Source organism: Mytilus californianus, unplaced genomic scaffold (genome assembly GCF_021869535.1).
Source record: "Mytilus californianus isolate M0D057914Y unplaced genomic scaffold, xbMytCali1.0.p SCAF_3, whole genome shotgun sequence".
Taxonomy (NCBI): domain Eukaryota; kingdom Metazoa; phylum Mollusca; class Bivalvia; order Mytilida; family Mytilidae; genus Mytilus; species Mytilus californianus.
The window spans coordinates 7,154,706-7,177,540 of record NW_026262679.1 but is presented as its reverse complement, the minus strand read 5'-3'; the positions used below and the strand labels follow the sequence as shown (position 1 = coordinate 7,177,540).

The window sequence follows — 22,835 nt, the reverse complement described above, 5'->3', positions numbered from 1 at the left end:
CTCTTTTTCTAATGCCATCACATATTGAGCTGATTGTAAGTACTTAACTGGGTGGTGTTTAACAACCTTGACTGGCTGGTAGGCCCTCGCAAGGTCGACTCGGTGCTCGAAGGCGTTTGATGAGCATTGAAATATTTTGTTGTTGTCAAGCTGGAAAAAGGTGGCCATTTTGGTTTTGCTGGATCGATTTGGTTTTTATACTTTGCGGTCAAATATTGGCGTCGTCGTCATCGTCCGAAGACACATTGGTTTTCACACAATAACTTAAGTTCAAGTGAATGGATCTCTATGATATTTTACCATAAGGTTCAATACCACAAAAGGAAGGTTGGGATTGATTTTGGGGGTTATGGTACCAACAGTTAAGGAATAAGGGGCCAAAAAGGGGCCAAAAATAAGCATTTTTGTAACTTCCAGACAATAACTTGTGTGTTAGGGTATGGATCTCTCTGACATTGTACCACAAGGTTCCATATGACAAAGGGATTGCTGGGATTGATTTTGGGGGTTATTGCCTTAAAATTTTGGAATCAGGGGCCAAAAAAGGGGCAAAAAACAAGCATTTTTCTAGTTTCATTACAATAACTTGTGTGTAAGTGTATGGATCTTTATGAAATTGTACTGCAAGGTTCCATATCACAAAGGGAAAGCTGGAATTAAGTTTGGGGGTAATTGCCCAAAACGTTTAGAAATAAGGGGCCAAAAAGGGGCTAAAAATAAGCATTTTTCGAGTTTCCAGACAATAACTTGTGTTCAAGTGTATGAATCTCTCTGAAATTGTACTGCAAGGTACCATTTTACAAAGGGAATGCTGGGATTGATTTTGGGGGTAATTGCCTCAAAATATTAGGAATTTGGGGCCAAAAAGGGGCAAAAAACTAACCTTTTTGTCGAGCCTTTAGTCGAAAAAGCGAGACATAGCGATCCTACATTCCGTCTTCGTCGTCGTTGTCGTCGGCGGCGTCCACAAATATTCACTCTGTGGTTAAAGTTTTTCTTAAACTATCCTTGATTTATACCAAACTTGGACAGAAGCTTGTTTATGATCATAAGATAGTATCCAGAAGTAAAATTTGTAAAAATAAATCCTTTTTTTCCGTATTTTACTTATAAATGGACTTAGTTTTTCTGCCGGGAAATATTACATTCACTCTGTGGTTAAAGTTTTTAAAATTTTAATAACTTTCTTAAACTATCCTTGATTTCTACCAAACTTGGACAGAAGCTTGTTTATGATCATAAGATAGTATCCAGAAGTAAATTTTGTAAAAATAAAATTCCATTTTTTCCGTATTTTACTTATAAATGGACTTAGTTTTTCTGCCGGGAAATATTACATTCACTCTGTGGTTTAAGTTTTTAAAATTTTAATAACTTTCTTATACTATTTTGGATTTGTACCAAACTTGGACAGAAGCTTGTTTATGATCAAAAGCTAGTATCTAGAAGGAAATTTTGTAAAAAAAATAAATCCATTTTTTCCATTTTTTACTTTTAAATGGACTTAGATTTTCTGCCAGGAAACAACACATTCACTCTGTGGTTAAAGTTTTTAAAATTTAATAAATTTCTTATACTATTTTGGATTTGTACCAAACTTTGACAGAAGCTTGTTTATGATCAAATGCTAGTATCTAGAAGGAAATTTTGTTTTCTTCCAGTTAACATTACATTCAGTCTGCAGTTAAAAGTTTTTAAACATTTATTAGATTCATAAACTATCCTGGCTTTTTACCAAACTTGGACAGAAGCTTCTTACAATCAAAAGATAGTATCAAGAGGAATATTTTTATTGATTTACTTCCTCATTTTTGTTGAGCCTGCGATTAACAGAAAAAGTAGGCGAGACACTGGGTTCCGCGGAACCCTTACGAATTTTCTAGTTTCAGGACAATAACTTGTGTGTAAGTGTATGGATGTTTATGAAATTGTACTACAATGTTCCATATCACAAAGGTAAAGCTGAGTTTGAGTTTGGGGGTAATTGCCCTAAACGGTTAGGAATTTGGGGCCAAAAAGGGGGAAAAAAACATTTTTACAGTTTCCAGACAATAACTTGTGTTCAAGTGTATGGATCTCTCTGAAATTGTACTGCAAGGTACCATACCACAAAGGGAAGGCTGGGATTGAGTTTGGGGGTGAAGAATCATAAGGGGGTTCAAAAAAATTGGGGGGGGGGGGATTTTTCCTTTTTTTTTTCTTTAAAATTTTCCATTTTAAGTTGGTTATTTTTTATTTATATATAAAAGCAAATAATAATGATATGGTTTGATCTCATCAACAATTGAAATATAGGGGTTCTTTGATATGCTGAATTTAACCATGAATTTAGATTCTTAATTTTTGGTCCCGTTTTCAAATTGGTCTACATTAAGGTCCAAAGGGATCAAAATTAAACTTTTTTGATTTTATCAAAAATTGAATTCTAGGGGTTCTTTGATATGCTGAATCTAACCGTTTATGTATTTAGATTTTGGATATTGGACCATAATAGGTAAATTAGAAATTTTTAAGTTCTTAGACCACATTCATTCTGTGTCAGAAACCTATGCTGTGTCAAATATTTAATCACAATCCAAATTCGGAGCTGTATCAAGCTTTAATGTTGTGTCCATACTTGCCCCAACTGTTCAGGCGGTCGTATCAAGCTGCGCCCAGCGGAGCATTTTATTGACTATTGTTTTTTGGTTTGACATACCTGCCTTAACAATGGCTGCTTTCAAGGCCAGGTTGATCAGATGGGCAGCCCGCTAACCATGTCGCTGTTTTGCTGGTAGTTGAATTGTGGATTTTTAGTATGTGAGTCTAATATGATGAGTTACAGATTTAGTTTATGTTTGGTTCCACTCTGCTGATTTTTTCCACGGGCTTTGGACTTTGAACATTTTGTGAAAATAACAGTTATATGAACATATTTTGTAAACGCCTACACATATTGAGCTGATTTTTGGTATGTGAGTCTACTATGATGAGTTACAGATTGAGTGTAGGTCCAGCTCCACTGATTTCTGCCAAAATTACGGGATTTGAAAATTTTGTGAAAATAACAGTTATAGGTTGCACTTTGTAAATACAGCTGTTTCACAAGCCACGCCTCTTTTGGGGAGATATATAATATTCATAGATATTTAAATTTGTTTACGTTCTGGTTCCCAGATATGATCTCTATGTTTCATCTCATAGAGAATGTTACCAGTATAAAAACAGATGTTAGCGGCGATAATTGAATTCTGAGGGATACCCAAAATGGAGATAGGGATAGTACAGAATTTTGGTATAAGTTTAAACTCTTAAAATTTCAGGGCATATAAATGTTGAAAATATGCCACACAGCCCTATGTTTTGACCTTTGAATAAAAAAGTAGTGCATATCAACTTTCCGTTCTAGGATATGATTTTTTACGAAACTTCATAGTAAAAGTGGGACAGCTTTAGCCGCAAAGGGAGTTCCTATGGGAAAATGCGTTGTCTATATTTACAGAAGTGCAACCTATACAGACTTTCATTCTCAAATTTTCACTCCTAAAATTGGCTTCAAGCTTTTTTTGCAAGTAGGGCCATTCTTGTCGTTCTGACATATCTAGTTTTAGAGATGTGCTATACCAATATTTCAATGAATGAAAAGTTTGAAAACACACTCCATTTTAGAAGTTATAAAAGTCCTGTTAGTTGAAAAAATTATAGCACTTACTACAAATTAGACCAGATGTCTGTTTTGTTTGTCTGTTTTGTTTGTCTATTGGTGTTTCTACTTTTGTTTATAAATTGGTCTGTCCTACAAAGTTTTATGCTATGGTTCATTTATAACTTTTATTAATTATAATAAAGATCACTGCTAATCTTGATTTTACAAATGAATGACATTTTTGATATACCTGGTAAGGTCAAAAAGTCATAAATAGTATTTTAACATAAAATGTTTTTATCAATGATAATAGTCCATACTAAAACTTGATCACTTCGACCTATATTTTATGCACATGTGACTTCAGTTAATGTGTTAATTCATGTCCTACTTAATTGTCCTCTGCCTCAAAATGTTGTAGAGCCAAAGAAATATCAGGCATCTATCTGTCCAGTTGACCAGTAAAGACTCCCGAGCATACAATTGTTGCCAAATTTTTATGAAATTTATATTGAATGTTTATATCTGCAATGCCTTAGATTAGCTAAAAATGTTAGTGTTGATCAATTCTATTTGAAGGAGTTGTACCCCTTGGAAGACTATATAGAAAATTTGCCTGTTAGCGCTCTCATGCCGATATTTCTTGTAGGATTTTTATGAAATTTATATCAAAGGTTTATATCAGCAATGTCCTGAAATTTCAATTCGGAAATAAGAGCTGATCAACTCTTTGAAAAGAAACTATACCCCTTGGAAATGTATAGATTATATTGGCTCTCAAGACAACATTTCCTTTTGAATTCTGATCTTTAGCCAATAATATGAGTAATGTTTTGGGCAAGTTTCCATAATAATTGCGGATCAACTATTTTTAATACCTATTGACAATAATAACATTATTTAAAATTGTATTCAAGCTATTTCACATATTCATTTTGTGTATGATATTCAAACAAAAAGTCCAAAAAGAACCAAAACAAAATATGTTGGAGCTATTGCCATGGACAGATATGATATGTATACATATCTGTGGTAGGTATTAGAAAGCTGTTTAATTCATATTAATATATTAGACAATTTCTTTCCTGATATTTTTCAGAGAGTGTAGTAGCAGAAAGTGTGGTTGTTATCAAGAAACTTTTACAGATGCAGGTAAGTGGTTTATATGACTGTTTCGTTTGGCAAACTTCAGTATCTTATAATTTCTTTTCTTTTACATAAAATCAACATACTGAAAAAAATGTTTGTTTCAAATAATGCTTTTGGATATATTAAAGAATACTTTGAATTAATGTATTAAACATAGATGTGTAGGCTATTAACATTAATTGCTCCCTGAGAATATGTCGGTTTCTTCCCATGAAGTACTGTATCTTTTCCAATCTGATACAAATCCTGTGTCCAAGCTTTGCTTACAAGGATCTGACAACACACTGTTTTACTTTCTGTTCCTGTAATTATTACATCAGCCAATTAGATTTCAGCCTTCAAATTTTTGAAGGTGTGTATTAATAAGAAAAAACCAGAGAATCTCGAAAGGTCTTTAAATCAGAAAGTAGAACAGAGCGTTTTTATATCCTTGTAATCAAAGCTTGGACACAGAATTTGTATTTTAATCAGGTTGTGTCTTCATGACATTTTAATCAAATATTAGACTTGTAATTCATTTTCAAAGATAGACACACTACACAAAAGTCTTTTTGATGTGTTGTGTTTATGTGTAAATTTTTTTCTCTCTATAAATTGAGAGATTTTGAAAGCAATTTATAAAATAGACATTATAATTATAAATTTATAAATTATTCCAGAGAAACAAAGGGTCACGGGTTCATCCTTACAGTTTTGCGGTATCTTTATAGTGTTTATTTAGCCTGTTGTAGATAACTAATGCTTAAGCTTTCTATCTCAGGTAGACATTTCTTTATTAGATGTCATCACATGTTCAATCTTTTAATACACTGTAACACATAATTCAATACATAGAAATATTGTTAGTACTATCTATATATATACAACTATCAAACTTTAATACATGTGGCAGGGTTAAACTATTTATTTTTGAGTTTCCAGCATTTTTTCTATTAACCTCCCTCAGTTTAATAACAGCAGATAGAGTAAACACTGTACAAATAAAATTAGATCAGAAAAAACCCAATTTCTTTCCAGTTGACACATGACAGAAAAATGTACAAAGATAACTATCATAATGCAACAAAGAATGCTTAAAGTTACTGATAGCAAGCTCACAGTACTAATTCTGCTATCAATTCAGGCTTGTTTACACACCAGCTGCTGTACAGAAAAACACAATCGTGTAATACGAAAAGTAAATTCATGCTCATTTGTTTAAAACAAGTGTAATTATAAAATTATGAACGAGGCCTTGTATAATCTGAATTGCCACTGATTTTACATTTTTTCTACAAAACTAGAATTAATAACATATTTAAAGAACTTTGACAGTTTTGTTATTCATTCTTTTTATTATTGTCTCACCTGTGACTTTCTACACGGAAAACGAGACATAGGGATTGCTTTTCCGGCAACGATTGTTAAGTTTTCTGCTTAAGTTAGTTTGATAGGAACTACTTGTGATAGATCATGGATAATTAATGTAAAGTTTCATTACTATCAGTACATATCAGTTTGATGACTATTTTGAGGCCCTGCCCCCTAGGCCATGGTTTAATTACCAATTTTCAATGTAAATTTTTCTGCTTCAGTTAGTTTGATAGGAACTACTTACTATAGACAATTCTATTTTCTATAAAGTTACATTACTGTCCATACATCTCAGTTTGTTGACTATTTCGAGGCCCTGTCCACTAGTTCATGGTCCAGGGACTTTGAATTAATAAGCAATGTTGCTGTCATCTGATTGTCTTTTTCTGAATTTTATGCAGACAGACGAGACATGTCTCTGTGTCAACAATTTGTTTTATATACTATTGACAGATTGTTTCCTAAACAGTGGATCAAATTAGAAACTCGGAAATAAAATTGTTTAGATAATAGTTCCTGTTTTACACCATTTTCTACCTTTAGCAAATATTTCTTTGCACACCATAGATGTATATAATATATTACAAGTGATCATATATATTTATGTCATTATACATATGCTTTCTTTTTCTGTTGCTTTTTCTGTTGCTTACATACACAAAAATTATGCACACAAGCTGTTTTATACCCCTTCAAACAAAATTTTGGGGTTTATTTAGAGTTCATTGAGTCCATCTAACTTTCCATTAGTCCATTATGCTTGCTACAGCATTTCTGTTTATGCACTCAAAATAATTTCAGTAAAATTCAATTCATTTGTAATACCCTGCTTGAAAATCAGCATAAAGCAGATTAATTCATGTTGGAAATTATCGATGAAAATTAATAATAAGGGGAGATAATTGAATTTGAAATCAATCAAAAAGATTTGCAAAACCAATGGTTTGAAAGAAAATTAGAGAAAGAGTATGAATTTAAGACAAATTCAAGACCTTTTTTGCCGATTTAATCCGCCTTCTATACACATTTACATCTACTGTGAAAGAATGCATCTAACAATAAAGTATTTTGGAAAATAAAAGAAAATGCATTTCTTTTTCGATTTTCAGTTAGAGTTCAGCATGCATAAATTGTATGCCTTTTTTCCCGAAAATCTATGACGTAGCCCATTTACTGTTCCTTGACCCTAAATCTGCCAATTCCATAAAAATACTTAAAAGAAAAAGTTGTATTATAAGCTGTTCAATATAACAACAGAAAAATAATCCCCTGATTTATATTGGTGTGCTTTGATGTATTATAATTTTTTCTTGAGTCTTTATATATATAACATATAATTCATTTGATTTTCCTTTATTCCTATTAATGCCATTGCTTGATATATTTTCTTTTTCTTCCCATTCTGGCTACATCATACTTTGCCGCTAAACATGATTAATTATAATATTGTATAAAAGGAATTCAATGATAATTACATTTAGTTATTCAGACATTAAGAAGTATGTAAGATGTGTGAGAGATACTAACTGTAGATCACCATTGAACAATTTACCACAAAATTGTAAGGATGAAACAGAGTATAATATATTGACACCTGCCTCCACTACAGTCTAAATTGCATAAAATAGTCTTGTATTTATATTAAAGAAATACAATTTTAAAATGTAATAACTAATTCAAATTGTATATATGTGATGTATATCAGTCAATCATGGATGTTTCTACCCTTCAATTTATTATTTTTATATTTTATTTTAATTTTTATACACTGCCTGAATCATTTTGAAAAAAGTTTATTACACAAATTGGATCTGCCTGAAATGGTTTTTTTTTATCCTCTTTTCTGTAGAAATAATGTAATAAATCAAAGCCAAACTTTCTGAAACTGCTGTGTGTTCCTGTGTCACAGCTAGTACCAAAACGTTATTCAAATTATAGATAATGCCAAGTTAATCAATTATCAATAGTAAATTATGCTTTGAATTTAGCGTGAAGAAGAAACAGAGGTAGCTACACATATTTAATTTTATGGTGATGGGTCAATATGCTATGAAAACAGGAGATATAGATTAATAGAACAAAATGCATGATAAATTAAAAATGAGGAAAATGTTTGAGCATGGTGGGATTAAGACATAGTTTATATTGTATATTCAAACTCAGTTGTTGATTCTTCTATTTCCTGATTTTCAAATTATGTGTTATCAGGACTATATGGTTTGGAAAATAGCTAAAGTAAACAGAAACAAACCATGGTTGTGAAAAAAATCAATGAAGATTTCAGATGTCAAAGAGACAACAGTCAACACAAACACAACATATATCTGTAGAATATATTAAAAAGTTCAATGTCAAAGCAATGTCACAAAAAATAAACCTTGATCTATCTAAAATGTGTGTCAGGGTGTTGTGATTTAAGATTTCACTAGTAAAGCTGTATCAACGCTTGGCGTTTGTCGTAGTCGTTGTCCTTTTACAAAAATCTTCTTCTCTGAAACTACAGGGCCAAATTTAACCAAACATGGCTAAAATCATCTTTGGGGTAGCTAGTTCAAAAAATATGTCCGATGACCCCACTTGTCAACCAATATGGCTGACATGGCTAAAAATAGAACATTATTTTGAAAACCGCTTTAAAAGGAGAAAATCTGACAAGGGCAAAAAATGTTCAGAATGTTGAACTTTACCTGTAATCCATTTATTGCAGATAAATGATGAATTTTACCATTTTTTTTTCATTTTTGCCTATTATCTTTTAAAAAAAAACTATTATAGATAGAAAGTTTAAATTGCAAAAATGATTAGCAGCACAAGATCTACAAATAAGTCAACATGACCAAAATAGTCAGACATTTCATTATTTGAGTTATTGTTCTTTAATGACAATTTTAAAGATTTTTTTACCCTCTTGTGTGTTTTGGGCAAAAACTGAAGAAAATAGAGAGAAACAGTAAACATAAAAAATGATCAGCAATACAAGATCAGCAAAGAAGAGATTTTTTTTCATGAATTCTATTCTGATGAAAAATGTCGGAGAGAATCTATTGTTGAAGACAACATAGACCTAGGTTAGCAACACAAGCCTCTAGTTTAGTTTTATTTTCTCATATAGTGTCTTTACTTCTATTGACTATGAAATGAACTTCTTTGAAATTTATTTCTAAGGGGGATTTCAAATCATATATATATATATATAAGAAATAATAACTTCATTACATCCATAAAGTTTCATATGTTGTTAGTTTATTATTGTAAAATATAACTTATTTACACCAAATTATCCATTTAATTTACATGATTAGAGCTTATAGATTAAAAACTGCATGCATGTTGTGACCTTTGTTAATTTTATCATAACAACTTATGAAATTACATGATATGATATTCTATTTATAGCCAAGTGAACATAAGGATATAATAAAGCACATGGCTAAGATGGTAGACACAATCACTGTACCTATGGCTAGAGCTAGTATTCTGTGGTTGATTGGAGAATACAGTGAAAGAGTACCTAAAATAGCTCCTGATGTTCTCAGGAAAATGGCCAAAACTTTCATTAATGAGGTAACTATTGATACATACTGCCAAATAGAAATGTTTTTATAAGATAAATTAGAAAACAGATTATCATTTCTATTTCCTAGACAACATAAGGCCAACTAAAATTAATTAGATTTTCATCCAGATTTTTGAAAAAAATAGGGTGAGAGAGATTTAATTTTTTAATTTTTATTTCCTCCAAAACCCTTTTGTAATGTGTTCTTATGATATAAGCTTATATCATGTATATATACGGAATTCTACAAAATTTTTAATTTTCTTATATAAATATTTCTGATTGGCAACCACTGTTCTACATGTAATTGCTGCTTTAGAAACCTATTCTCATTTAATACAAGAAACATGGAGAAATGCTCTCTTTTTGACTACCCAGTACATCAAATTTATTTTGCTTTTTAAGCTATGCTATTGCCCATTAAATGAATCATATGCATTGGTGGTATGGGGTCCGTTTGCTCCCAATAACCGTTTGCAACCCACACATTCGCCCCCTGGGTCAGTTCGCACACTTTTTTTATTCAAATATCGTTTGAATTATCAGAATTTTTTAGATGTATAAATCAAAAGATTTATATTTTCATTAATAAAAATTCATGAATTTCAAAATCAAATATTTTTTTTTGGGGGGGGGGGGGGGGGGGGGGGGATTTGATGAAGACTGTATGGACCATCAGACAAACCAGCTGACGATTGTTCCACCACAGTAGACTTTGAACTTTGATTACAATTGTGACTGTTATTTGAATTAAATACATTAATTCTTTATAAACTGTATATAAGTGTATATTAGATAGTATTGGTGAATGGTGTGTAATGTGATGCTTTAGGATTTTGTTTTTAGATATTTTAGTCTAGTGCTCTTTTAAAATTTATAAAGTAGTTACTCTAAACATTTTATTGCTGTTTTTTTAAATGCAATATTTCATGATTTGAATGATTGTGTACGGTTAAAGTGCATTAAGTAGAAAACCAGTTTACATTTTTAGAATGGTGAAGTTGAAATCATCCCTTCGTAAATTTAATGGAAGCCATCATGAGTAGGTTGACTGTTATGGAATATCTGTTTCACAGATTACAACTGTCGTAACTACAATCTAATCCCCTTTCGCCTGAATGTGACCTACCGAATTAGACTTATCACCGGGTTTGTACTTACAAGAGCAACACGACGGGTGCCACATGTGGAACAGGATCTGCTTACCCTTCCGGAGCAGCTGAGATCCCCCCCAGTTTTTGGTGGGGTTCGTGTTGCTCAGTCTTTGGTTTGCTATGTTGTGTTTTGTGTACAATTGTTTGTCTGTTTGTCTTTTTCTTTTTTAGCCATGGTGTTGTCAGTTTATTTTCCACTTATGAGTTTGAATGTCCCTTTCGTATCATTAGCCTCTCTTTCACTTTTTTTTTGAAACAATAAAAAAGTTAATTTGGGCGACGGACCCAGATTCTGCATTGGTATGCAACACAAGTATTATGATTACAGAGTGGAATGAAAACTCAAACTGTGTTGACTCGAAATACTAAGTTTGATGCTTTTAAGATTCTTATGCAAGGTGCAAATATAATAACAATGTAAAACATGAACTTAACCAAAAAGAAGAAGTTGTTTAATGACTCTATTGAGGGCTGGGGACAGTGGGCGTTTGCTGTTTGTCATAAAAAAAAACGACAGCCTTGGGGTAAATCTAAGGGCTTGCTATAATACATTGTGTACATTGGCCGACTTTTTGTACTCAGTCGATCATAAATCCCACAAGTTTGTGCTTGTGTCAATTTCATTATTCGAGTCATGTTTTTTGTTTAATGTGTTTGATGATTCTTTCGCTTTAAATATCATTCACAGTCCAAATTTCCTAACACAAAGTCATTGTATAAATAGAAAAATACATGGGTTTTCTAATCACTGAAATTTGTGACATGCCGCGATTTGCATTCTTGGACACCGCCTATTTACTTGTAACCCCGAATTTTTCATGCCCTTCCCGTTATCAATCTCTATTCTTGGAAGACAATAATTGCATCATAGAGTAGCAGAATATGTTGACTTACTTACTTTGTTAAATTACTGAAAGAAATAGGAAAATCAAAATGTGCATCAGGAATTTTTGTATGAAAAGAAATTAGCAGTGGTTACCAGTAATGGCATTGAGCAAAATCTAAAATCATAAACTTTTAAAAATAAAAAAATTCAGGGCAGGACGATTTCAGAGGGGCAGGTGGGGATGAAAATTTATCAATTAATTTTAATTGGCCTAAAATCAATCAATTAGAATATTTTATTTAATTCCACCTTAGGTAATAATGCTGTATTTTGATAGGATGAGAGAAATGGTATTTTTCACCAATTTTCTATATATTGAGATTTTCTTTTCTCTGCCGGTGTATTTGTCATTAGGGAATTCCATGTGCCTGGGTATTTGCTGGCAAATACAACGGCAGATGGGAAATACCATGTCTAAAAATAACACGACTTCCGAAGATGAATTTACTCAAAAAAAAACATGGAAAGAAAATCATGATCGACTTATACAAGTATGAAAATACAAAATGTTATGGAGTAAATGTACAAGAGACAATACGATATGTTATAACACAATCTACTGATATATAGGGTATTGAGTAACACACAACAAAGGAATGCAACTTTTATAGTTGTTCTTCATCCTGAAGTCACTATTAGTTCTGAGAACTTATATCCAACAGAAATTCAAAGAAGGACCCCCAGCATATAGACACGTATATTGTAGGTAGTTGTTTATTTTTTAAAACTTTTATTGCTATTCTTCATCTTGAAATCACATTTTGTGCTAGGATTTTGTGTCATTTGAGTTTGTCACACAGTTAGTTGTTTGACCTGATGAAGTCACAATTGTTGTCTGACTTTGTCATTGGTTTGTGTCATTTGATTTGTCACACACAAAATCCATTATGTCATACAATACAAATTTGATACTAAGCTATTTACAGTTTAGTTTAGAAACAGGATGATTGGACAGCAAGGAACAGCTGAATACCATTACACATACAAAAATTATAGTCAAGCAGAAACTCCATAGCATACCTCAGTACAATAAAAATTCTGAGGTCAAGATGGATACAAAAAGCAATCGGTGGAATTAAACAATTATATCATGCTTACAAGGGGTATTTGCCAAAAATACCAGTTTTGAGGTAAACAAATTTCCCTTGCCTAACAGCTAAATTTGTTTTTGGTATTTTTGGCAAATACCCCTTGTAAGCATGACATATTTGTATAAAAACTCATATCAAATAATGTATTATTGAATTGACACATTTATTTTAATAATTTGAGGTTTGATTAACTGATTTTGTTTTACCAATTCTTCACATAAAATCTGTATCTTTAGGTAAATGTTTGAATATTAAATTGTTTAATTATTGTAAAATTCCTTACCTGATATAACCAGCTGAAAATTAAAATTATGTTAATTTTAGGAGGATATAGTGAAATTACAGATAATTAACTTAGCTGCCAAACTGTGTATTACCAACCCTAAACAGACCAAACTACTGTGTCAGTATGTGTTCAATCTAGCCAAGTACGATCAGAACTACGACATTAGAGATAGATGTAGATTTCTGCGTCAAATGATTTTACCAGGAGAAAAACCAAGTGCTCTAGCAAAGTATGCTAAAAAGATTTTCCTGGCTACTAAACCTGCACCTGTGTTGGAATCAAAGTTTAAAGGTAATACATTAGGTTTAAGATTGTATCGGCTACCTCCACCTGTATTGGAATCAAGTTTAAAGGTAATGCTTCAAGTTTAAGATTGTCTCCGCTACTAAACCTTCACCTGTATTGGAATCAAGTTTAAAGGTAATGCTTCAAGTTTAAGATTGTCTCTGCTACTAAACCTTCACCTGTATTGGAATCAAGTTTAAAGAACCAAGTAATCCAGCAAACTATGCTATTACTATGTTTCTGTCTACTAAACCTGCATGTGTTATGGAATCAAAGTTTAAAGGTAATACATCAGGTTTAAGATTGTCTCAACTTCAAAACCTCCACCTGTGTTGGAATCAGGTTTAAAGGTTATACTTTAGGTTTAAGATTGGCCAGGCTACCTATTACCTCCACATGTATTGGCAAAGTTTAAAGATAATACTTCAGGTTGAAGATTGGCCAGGCTACCTTTTCCTCCACATGTATTGGCAAAGTTTAAAGATTATACTTAAGGTTTATGATTGGCCAGGCTACCTATTCCTCCACATGTATTGGCAAAGTTTAAAGATAATACTTCAGGTTGAAGATTGTCCAGGCTACCTATTCCTCCACATGTATTGGCAAAGTTTAAAGATAATACTTCAGGTTGAAGATTGTCCAGGCTACCTATTCCTCCACATGTATTGGCAAAGTTTAAAGATAATACTTCAGGTTGAAGATTGGCCAGGCTACATATTCCTCCACATGTATTGGCAAAGTTGAAAGATAATACTTTAGGTTGAAGATTGGCCAGGCTACATATTCCTCCACATGTATTGGCAAAGTTTAAAGATAATACTTCAGGTTGAAGATTGGCCAGGCTTCATATTCCTCCAAATGTTTTGTCAAAGTATAAAGATAATACTTTAGGTTGAAGATTGTCCAGGCTACCTATTCCTCCACATGTATTGGCAAAGTTTAAAGATAATACTTCAGGTTGAAGATTGGCCAGGCTACCTATTCCTCCACATGTATTGGCAAAGTTTAAAGATAATACTTTAGGTTGAAGATTGGCCAGGCTACATATTCCTCCACATGTATTGGCAAAGTTTAAAGATAATACTTCAGGTTGAAGATTGTCCAGGCTACCTATTCCTCCACATGTATTGGCAAAGTTTAAAGATAATACTTCAGGTTGAAGATTGTCCAGGCTACCTTTTCCTCCACATGTATTGGCAAAGTTTAAAGGTCATACTTCAGGTTGAAGATTGGCCAGGCTACCTATTCCTCCACATGTATTGGCAAAGTTTAAAGATAATACTTCAGGTTGAAGATTGTCCAGGCTACCTATTCCTCCACATGTATTGGCAAAGTTTAAAGATAATACTTCAGGTTGAAGATTGGCCAGGCTACATATTCCTCCACATGTATTGGCAAAGTTTAAAGATAATACTTTAGGTTGAAGATTGGCCAGGCTACATATTCCTCCACATGTATTGGCAAAGTTTAAAGATAATACTTCAGGTTGAAGATTGTCCAGGCTACCTATTCCTCCACATGTATTGGCAAAGATTAAAGATAATACTTCAGGTTGAAGATTGGCCAGGCTACCTTTTCCTCCACATGTATTGGCAAAGTTTAAAGATCATACTTCAGGTTGAAGATTGGCCAGGCTACATATTCCTCCACATGTATTGGCAAAGTTTAAAGATTATACTTCAGGTTTAAGATTGTCCAGACTACATATTACCTCCACATGTGTTTGCAAAGTTTAAAGATAATACTTCAGGTTTAAGATTGTCCAGGCTACATATTACCTCCACATGTATTGGCAAAGTTTAAAGATAATACTTCAGGTTTAAGATTGTCCAGGCTACATATTACCTCCTCATGTATTGGCAAAGTGTAAAAAATACTTCTGTGGCTTGTAGATCAAATTATGTCACAACATCTTATCAAAGGCTCATTTGATTTTGATGGCTCCACTCTGAACCCTACTCCAAAGAAAGGGGTATACTGTTTTCCTATTGTCTCTCTGTTTGTATATATGTCCATCAGTCCCAATAAATTTCTGTCACATTTTTCCCAGGAACTTTAAATAATAGTTTCCTGAAATGATTTACCAGACTTCATGTTAGTATGCTATACTGTCCTGCATGGTTCATCACTGATCAACTTCCTGTAATCAGAAGATTCATCCTTGATTAACTTCCTGTAATCAGAAGATTTGTCACTGACCAACTTCCTATAAACAGAAAATTCGTCACTTATCAACTTCCTGTAATCAGAAGATTCATCAATGATCAACTTCCTGTAATCAGAAGATTCGTCGCTGCTCAAATTCCTGTAATCCGAACAATTATATACTCTATGTTTTATGGCCATAAAATTTTGCACATTACTCTAGGAAACTACAAATAATAGTTTCTTGAAATTTATTATCAGGTCTCATGTCAGCACAGTGATCTTGAAGGATTTTTTCTCTATGGGCCCAGGGCCCCCATAAAAAAAATTCAATGGGCCATTTTTAGAATTAATGGGCCATGTTGTCAAATGAGTGGGCCATTTGTTTACAATAAATAATTAAAAAATAAAAAGTATATTTCAGTAACGAGGCAGTGGTACTTACAGTACCTGTATGATTCTAATTTATATCATGGATATTGTTCCTGTGCTTTGTAATTTCAATTTCAATGAATATACAATAATTTCTTCCAAACCGGGCAATATTTACGATAACCTTTATTTACAACTGGTACTGTTGCCTTGTTCATGTTCATGTTTTTCTTTACATTAAATTTGGGTCTTCGTCGATTGCCATACTTTATTCCAGGACGTTTTTGGCATTTCCTCTGCACTTCTTGTATTATTATTACTTCATCGTGATGACAAGAATAACAGTAGAGAGTAACGTTAATTGATAAGACACAACAACAATTCGCTGAAGGCATGTTTACAAAATGTTCAAACGAGCCAAAGACCAAAAAATTGACAAGGACAGTTAAGCACCTTTTATGGAAACAAATACTACATTCATAAAAAGGCTTTTAGGTTTTTCAATCGAAATAATAGCAAGCTTACTTAAAAGATTATAATAAGAGAAAAATTTTCGACTGTACTAGCCAAATTTCACAAATTTAAAGTTGTATATAAAAATTTATATCATGAATGATGGTTTATTACGTATTTTGGGTAATCAGTTATAACGCATGTTGCTATTATAACCATAGAAAAAGGCCCGAGACGTCCCAAAAATCAATAGGTGGTGCTCCTATCATTGGAGGGAACACTACACAGTTTTGTACACACACATGGCGACACGATTCACGATCGGAAATCCATTTTACGATATCTAAAGTTTAAAAACAAAGTGAAAAATATCGTGCGCCAGTTGGGCGCTTACATTTGTCACCCTATGCACCATTTATGGTCGAAAAGCGCAATTGGCCCATGGCGCACGTCCTTCCCGATCACTGCAGCATACTATATGTTCACTGTGACATAGTTTCATCACTCATCAACTTCCTGTATACAGAATATTAATACATCTTTCAAACAAATACTGGCCATGTATGAATTTTCTGTCACATTTTTCTACATAATACAAATAAGAGCTTCCTAAAACTTTCTATTGTGAACATGCTTTGCAGTGTTGTGTGTTGTCATTTACAGAATACTTAAAGAGAGGTATCATTAGTGAGCAATACCTCATAGCTCTACTTTTGCCTTGTATTTTTAAGAATAGAACAAAAGATTTCACTTGATGAACAAATAATGCAGAGGTATCAGGAAACTCTGGGTATGGTATGTATTTAGAGAATCAGGAATCTCTGGGTATTGTATGTATTTAGAATATCAGGAAACTCGGGGTATTGTATGTATTTAGAATATCAGGAAACTCTGTGTATTGTATGTATTTAGAGAATCAGGAAACTCTGGGTATGGTATGTATTTAGAGAATCAGGAAACTCTGGGTATGGTATGTATTTAGAGAATCAGGAAACTCTGGGTATTGTATGTATTTAGAGAATCAGGAAACCCTGGGTATGGTATGTATTTAGAGTATCAGGAAACCCTGGGTATGGTATGTATTTAGAGAATCAGGAAACTCTGGGTATTGTATGTATTTAGAGAATCAGGAAGCTCTGGGTATGGTATGTATTTAGAGAATCAGGAAACCCTGGGTATGGTATGTATTTAGAGAATCAGGAAACTCTGGGTATTGTATGTATTTAGAGAATCAGGAAGCTCTGGGTATTGTATGTATTTAGAGTATCAGGAAACTCTAGGTTTTGTATGTATTTAGAGAATCAGGAAGCTCTGGGTATGGTATGTATTTAGAGAATCAGGAAACCCTGGGTATGGTATGTATTTAGAGAATCAGGAAACTCTGTGTATTGTATGTATTTAGAGAATCAGGAAACCCTGGGTATTGTATGTATTTAGAAGCTATGCAGTTAACAGTCGACTGATAAACTACTTCTTTAATTCTCAACTAATATCAACTTTTCTTTGTGATTCTCTTTTGAGTAGGGATGCATGGGTTGGTTCTTCTCTGTTTTCCTATAATCAAAATTCAATGATTATGCCTCTTGCCAGTTCTGAATTTGCATTTTGTAGATTATGTAAAAGGCATTCATGTTTTTTATTTGTGTATATGTCTGTCTGGCAGGTATCATCTGACCTTTACCTCATTTTCATGGTTGATTGGTCAATGTTCAGTTTTCCTGGTTAACTTTTTTCTTAGATACCTTAAGCAATAGGTCAACTATATTTGGAATGATTTTAATGTGTACATGTCTGTCTGGCAGGGTTCAAATGACCTTGACTTCATTTTCATGGTTCATTGGTCAATATAGAATTTCCATGGTTTGGTCTGTTTCTTTTATACTATAAGCAATAGGTCATCTATATTATGTGTATGGAGGGATTGTATTAAAGGTATACATGTATATCCGGCTTGGTTTATCTGACCTTGACCTCATTTTCTTGGACCATAAATGTTAATGTGATACTTGTAGTAAAACTTTATATGTAGGACTATCAACATAAAATCAATGGTCAGTACAGTAGGCGAGACATTTCAGCGTGTGCACTCTTGTTTTTATTTCTAATGGAAAATGCAGTTGTAAGTGTTTAAATGAAAGTTTGTAGGATTTATGAGTCAGAACATTAATAATAAACACGACTTAGATCTATTTTGATAAGATTAAAATACATTTAAGTCCGATTTTGGCGTAATTTATGTGTGTACAGTGTCCGAGTAACACATTTTGAATGATTTTTTTCCTATTTTCTGATGGCCTTGATATCTGCAAAAGGGACTTTTTTAGAACGTAAATAATAACTCTTAACGAAAAATCGCAGCGTCTTTATTATTATATGTAACATTTTTTCTACAAACTATATTCAATCAGCGTACATGAAGTTCATGTCCATCCTGTTACCGCTACTTTAATCAGCCGTTAAATTTTTCTCCATATGAATATTGAACTGATTAGTGTTGATTTCAAAAGCGCAAAGTAACCTAAAATTTAACACAGCACGTTTCTTGTATAACAGTGTAGAGAAAAAAAATTTCAAGATATTTAGTGAAAAAAAACAATGGGTACTTTTTTGTCATGTCTATGCTGTTACCAACATATTGATTAATTACTCCAATATTATACTTACAAAAAGTGCAATAACGTGTTGGAAACCAAAATCACAACAGAAAAACATTATCACTTCATCATAGGGAGTAGTTATTTCACAACAGCATTCAAAAATGAAGAAATTTGTGTCTATCCTGTTATGTCTATCCTGTTACTATGGTTGCTATGGTTACAGTAACAGGATAGACATTAGTAGATAGAAACGTCTTTAAAAAGTTTATAATAACATATAGTTGCACACATAAGGAAATGTTTCATTGTTTGAACTCATCTAAAGGTTATAACGTCTTAATATTTGCAATTTAGCATTTGCATGTGCAATACTGCTATCGGTAACAGGATAGACAAAAAGGTAACAGGATAGAACTTAATATAGTGATATATCATTAACATACGTTCCTGTTACCAATAGAATAAAGACAAAAGTAAACCAACGTGCGAGAGATTTCCTTGATGTTGGGTTTATTTGAAAGAGAGAAAAAATGCTGAACATTATGAATTGCTACCTTAGACTTTCATTACTGGTGGTTATTTTTATAACCTTTGAAAACCAATTTTTATAGGCATTTTTCAGTACAACATGGAAGATTGGCAAATAATCTATTATTCACAGAATGAATATATATAGAAGTTTTTACTCTTGAAAACCATCTTATTGGCTACGAAAAACAAGCTTAAAATTTTATCAAAACCTTTTCTAAATAACCCTTAATTTCTATGGAACATGGTAACAGGAGAGACAAAATATTGCACTACCCATCAAAAATTGTTTCAATATATTCTTGTATGACATTATCAAGATTGCATCTTTTTATATGTTGTTCTATAAGTACTGTTTGTTTTGATTTGATTATGATGAGGGATGTTTGAATAAGTAACTTTAAATCAATTTCAAAATTTCAAAATTCAACATTTTTTGAAAATGACCCATATAATCTAAACCTATCGCTATATGTTTAAAATTTTGGTAAAACTACAAAATCACAATTTGTGACAAAATTTCGAATTTGCTACTTAAATAAGTGAGTTTTACATCACTTATTTCAGTAATTCCCCTGACTGATATACCGATACTATAAATTCAGAAATTATTGTGAATAATGCAACTGGATGAGAATAGCAATGATAAGAACTCTGATATCTGATACATCATCTGTATGCAGGTATTCATGAAATCACAATAGTCATATTTTTACCTTTTAATTGGACTTTTTCAGATCGTGAACAGTTTCAACTGGGTACCCTGTCCCACATACTGAACACCAGAGCTACAGGCTACCAAGAATTACCAGACTGGCCTGAAGTAGCTCCAGATTCCTCTGTTAGAAACATGGAACTACCAAGTCTGTTTGATGAACCATCCAAACCTAAAGTCAGAGATAGAAAGAAAGTAGTCAAGAAAGAAAAATCTTTTTATTCTGATGAGTCTAGTTCAGTTGGTATGTAAACACAGTTCAAGATTGAATTTTGGTGGTCACTTTTACCGCTTTAGAGTTATGCCCCTTTACAAATGGAAAATTGCTGAATTTTTTGTTTCCTTTCTCTAACTTAAGTTTGCCTCAACCAAATGTTATGAAACTTATACACAATGTTTATTACCACAAAACTCAGCTAAGTTCAAATTTGGGTAGCGTCACTTTTACCGTTCTTGAGTTATGTCCCTTTATAATGTAATATGCAAGCGGGGGCATCATCTGTGTTCCATGGACACATTCCCCAATCATTTTCTGATACATTACTCTAACTATGATTTGCTTCTCATAAATAAAGTATTGTTTATTTGATGTATTATCTTAACTTCATTTGATTTACTACAGATGAAACAGAATCGAGTGAGGATGAGGATAGTGATGAAGAAAGTGATGATGAAGCAGAAAGTGACAATGAAGATGTAGATGAAAGTTCAGATGAAAAGTCATCATCAGAAGAAGAGAGTGAAGAGGAAGATTCAGATTTAGATGAAAAACTGGCTAAATTTACTGGAAAGAAAAAGGAAGAAGTTAAAGTTAAACGCCCTGTAGAAAGTGATGAATCCTTGGATGAAGATTCTGATGATGAGGATAGTTCAGTGGAGGATAGCGATGAAAGTGAGGAGGAAGTCAAACCAAAGTATAAACCCCAGCCAAAGGTAAATGCCTTGTCTAGATTATTTTTTACATCCTTTTTCCATTGGAAATCCACAAAAATAATTTTATTTCCATTCTTTTCATTTATTCCATTTTCTTTAGCTTAAGTGAGAAAAAAAGAATGCATAGCTTTACAAAATCTGCATGCTGATGCATCATGGAATGGTAGTGTGTAATGTATAAAAGTCAGGTCACTCTGGCCTTAACTTTGACCCCTATGATAGTAAAACATTACCTGATTTGTGTCTTGCACATAACTTTTGTACCATAGAGCTTAGGTTGGGAAAACTTTGTATAATGGGAGGAGGTGAATTATATACCAAAGTCAGGTCACTCTGACCTTGACTTTGACCTTTGACCCCTATGATACTAAAACATTGTCTGATTTGTGTTCTGTGCATAACTTTTGTTCCATAGCACTTAGATTGACAAAACTTTGTATGCAGAAACATCATGGGATTGGGATGTGTCAAATATCAAAATCAGGTCACCTTGACCCTTGAACTCTTAAGCTGAAAGATAAATATCTCAAAATGTCATTCTCTCAATGCTAAGTTGGGGGGTTTAAGTCGCTTTGCGGACAGCTGTAGTTGGTTTTGAAGTGTATGGTTGGGTATGTGTCTTCCTCAGAAATAATACCTTGTGAACCAGCATGTTAACAAAGCTTGGAGTGGAGGGTTGGTTACATGTCTTCCGCAGAAATGATACCTTGTGAACCAGCATGTTAACAAAGCTTGGAGTGGAGGGTTGGTTACGTCTCTTCCTCAGAAATGATACCTTGTGAACCAGCATGTAAACAGAGCTTGGAGTGGAGGGTTGGTTACATGTCTTCCTCAGAAATGATACCTTGTGAACCAGCATGTTAACAAAGCTTGGGGTGGAGGGTTGGTTACTTGTCTTCCTCAGAAATAATACCTTGTGAACTAGCATGTTAACAAAGCTTGGAGTGGAGGGTTGGTTACGTGTTTTCCTCAGAAATGATACCTTGCAAACTAGCATGTTAACAAAGCATAGTATATTCATATATCATTCACATGTGTTTTTTATATTACATGATGTACTATTTGGTGTGGAAATTAACATGATCAAGCAGCCATCAATCTTGCATATTTATTTTAGGCCTTGCAATTTCTTGCATTTGTGAAAAGCAGTTTCCGAAAAAACTTTATTTTGAGATCTTCCTGCAACAGCTTTACCAAGTAACTTGACAAGTGACATTGCTGCTTTGAAGTGGTTACACTATTTGCCATATTATTTTTTTTATAGAATTAATTTAGTTTTGAAAGGATTTATGTAATTTCAGGAGCCCAATCATTGTTCTTTTACTTGTTACTTCAGAAACAACCAAAGACAAAAGAAAAAGAGATTTCTAAGAAGAAAGAAGATTTACTGTTAGATTTAGATGATGCATGTAGGTTAATTTAGTACATAAGTCTCATCGAAGTAATAATAAGTGCTGCTTCATGTCCCTTTATAATGTTATATGCAAGGGGGGCATCATCTGTGTCCCATGGACACATTCTCTATTTATTTTTTAAAACTGAAGTATCATATGACTGTAACTTGTGTTTTTTATGAGGGTTATTTTGAACATGCTGTGAGAGTTCTTGTCTAGCCTCATTCAAGTATAAAAAGTAAAACTTTGGCATTAGCAGATAATCACAAAATAATTTGGCCCCTGTCCTCTCAGTCTATTGACTTTGAAACTT

General features: G+C 32.9%; 1 protein-coding gene and 1 long non-coding RNA gene across 9 annotated transcripts in view; both read left to right on the top strand.

The window, feature by feature from the left end:
- LOC127733899 (AP-3 complex subunit beta-2-like) overlaps positions 1-22,835 on the top strand; it is a 61,572-nt gene that overhangs the window by 25,484 nt on the left and 13,253 nt on the right. For 4 of the 6 annotated variants that reach the window (XM_052243343.1, XM_052243346.1, XM_052243348.1 and 1 more), the window contains 7 exons: positions 4,725-4,777; positions 5,434-5,472; positions 9,524-9,691; positions 13,139-13,391; positions 20,218-20,439; positions 20,818-21,128; positions 22,465-22,537. In XM_052243343.1, the coding sequence (XP_052099303.1) occupies positions 4,725-4,777; positions 5,434-5,472; positions 9,524-9,691; positions 13,139-13,391; positions 20,218-20,439; positions 20,818-21,128; positions 22,465-22,537 (1,119 nt within the window). Of the gene's footprint in view, positions 1-4,724; positions 4,778-5,433; positions 5,473-8,115; positions 8,134-9,523; positions 9,692-13,138; positions 13,392-20,217; positions 20,440-20,817; positions 21,129-22,464; positions 22,538-22,835 lie in introns of all 6 variants that reach the window. The other 2 variants (XM_052243344.1, XM_052243345.1) reach the window with 2 other exon arrangements.
- On the top strand, positions 13,826-15,099 carry LOC127733900 (uncharacterized). Of its 3 annotated transcripts, none has more exons than XR_007997277.1 (4): positions 13,826-14,012; positions 14,145-14,210; positions 14,409-14,474; positions 14,805-15,099. It is a non-coding gene; the product is annotated as an uncharacterized LOC127733900 (long non-coding RNA). The 3 variants fall into 3 exon arrangements; XR_007997279.1 differs by having other exon boundaries at positions 13,911-13,946; XR_007997278.1 differs by lacking the exon at positions 14,409-14,474.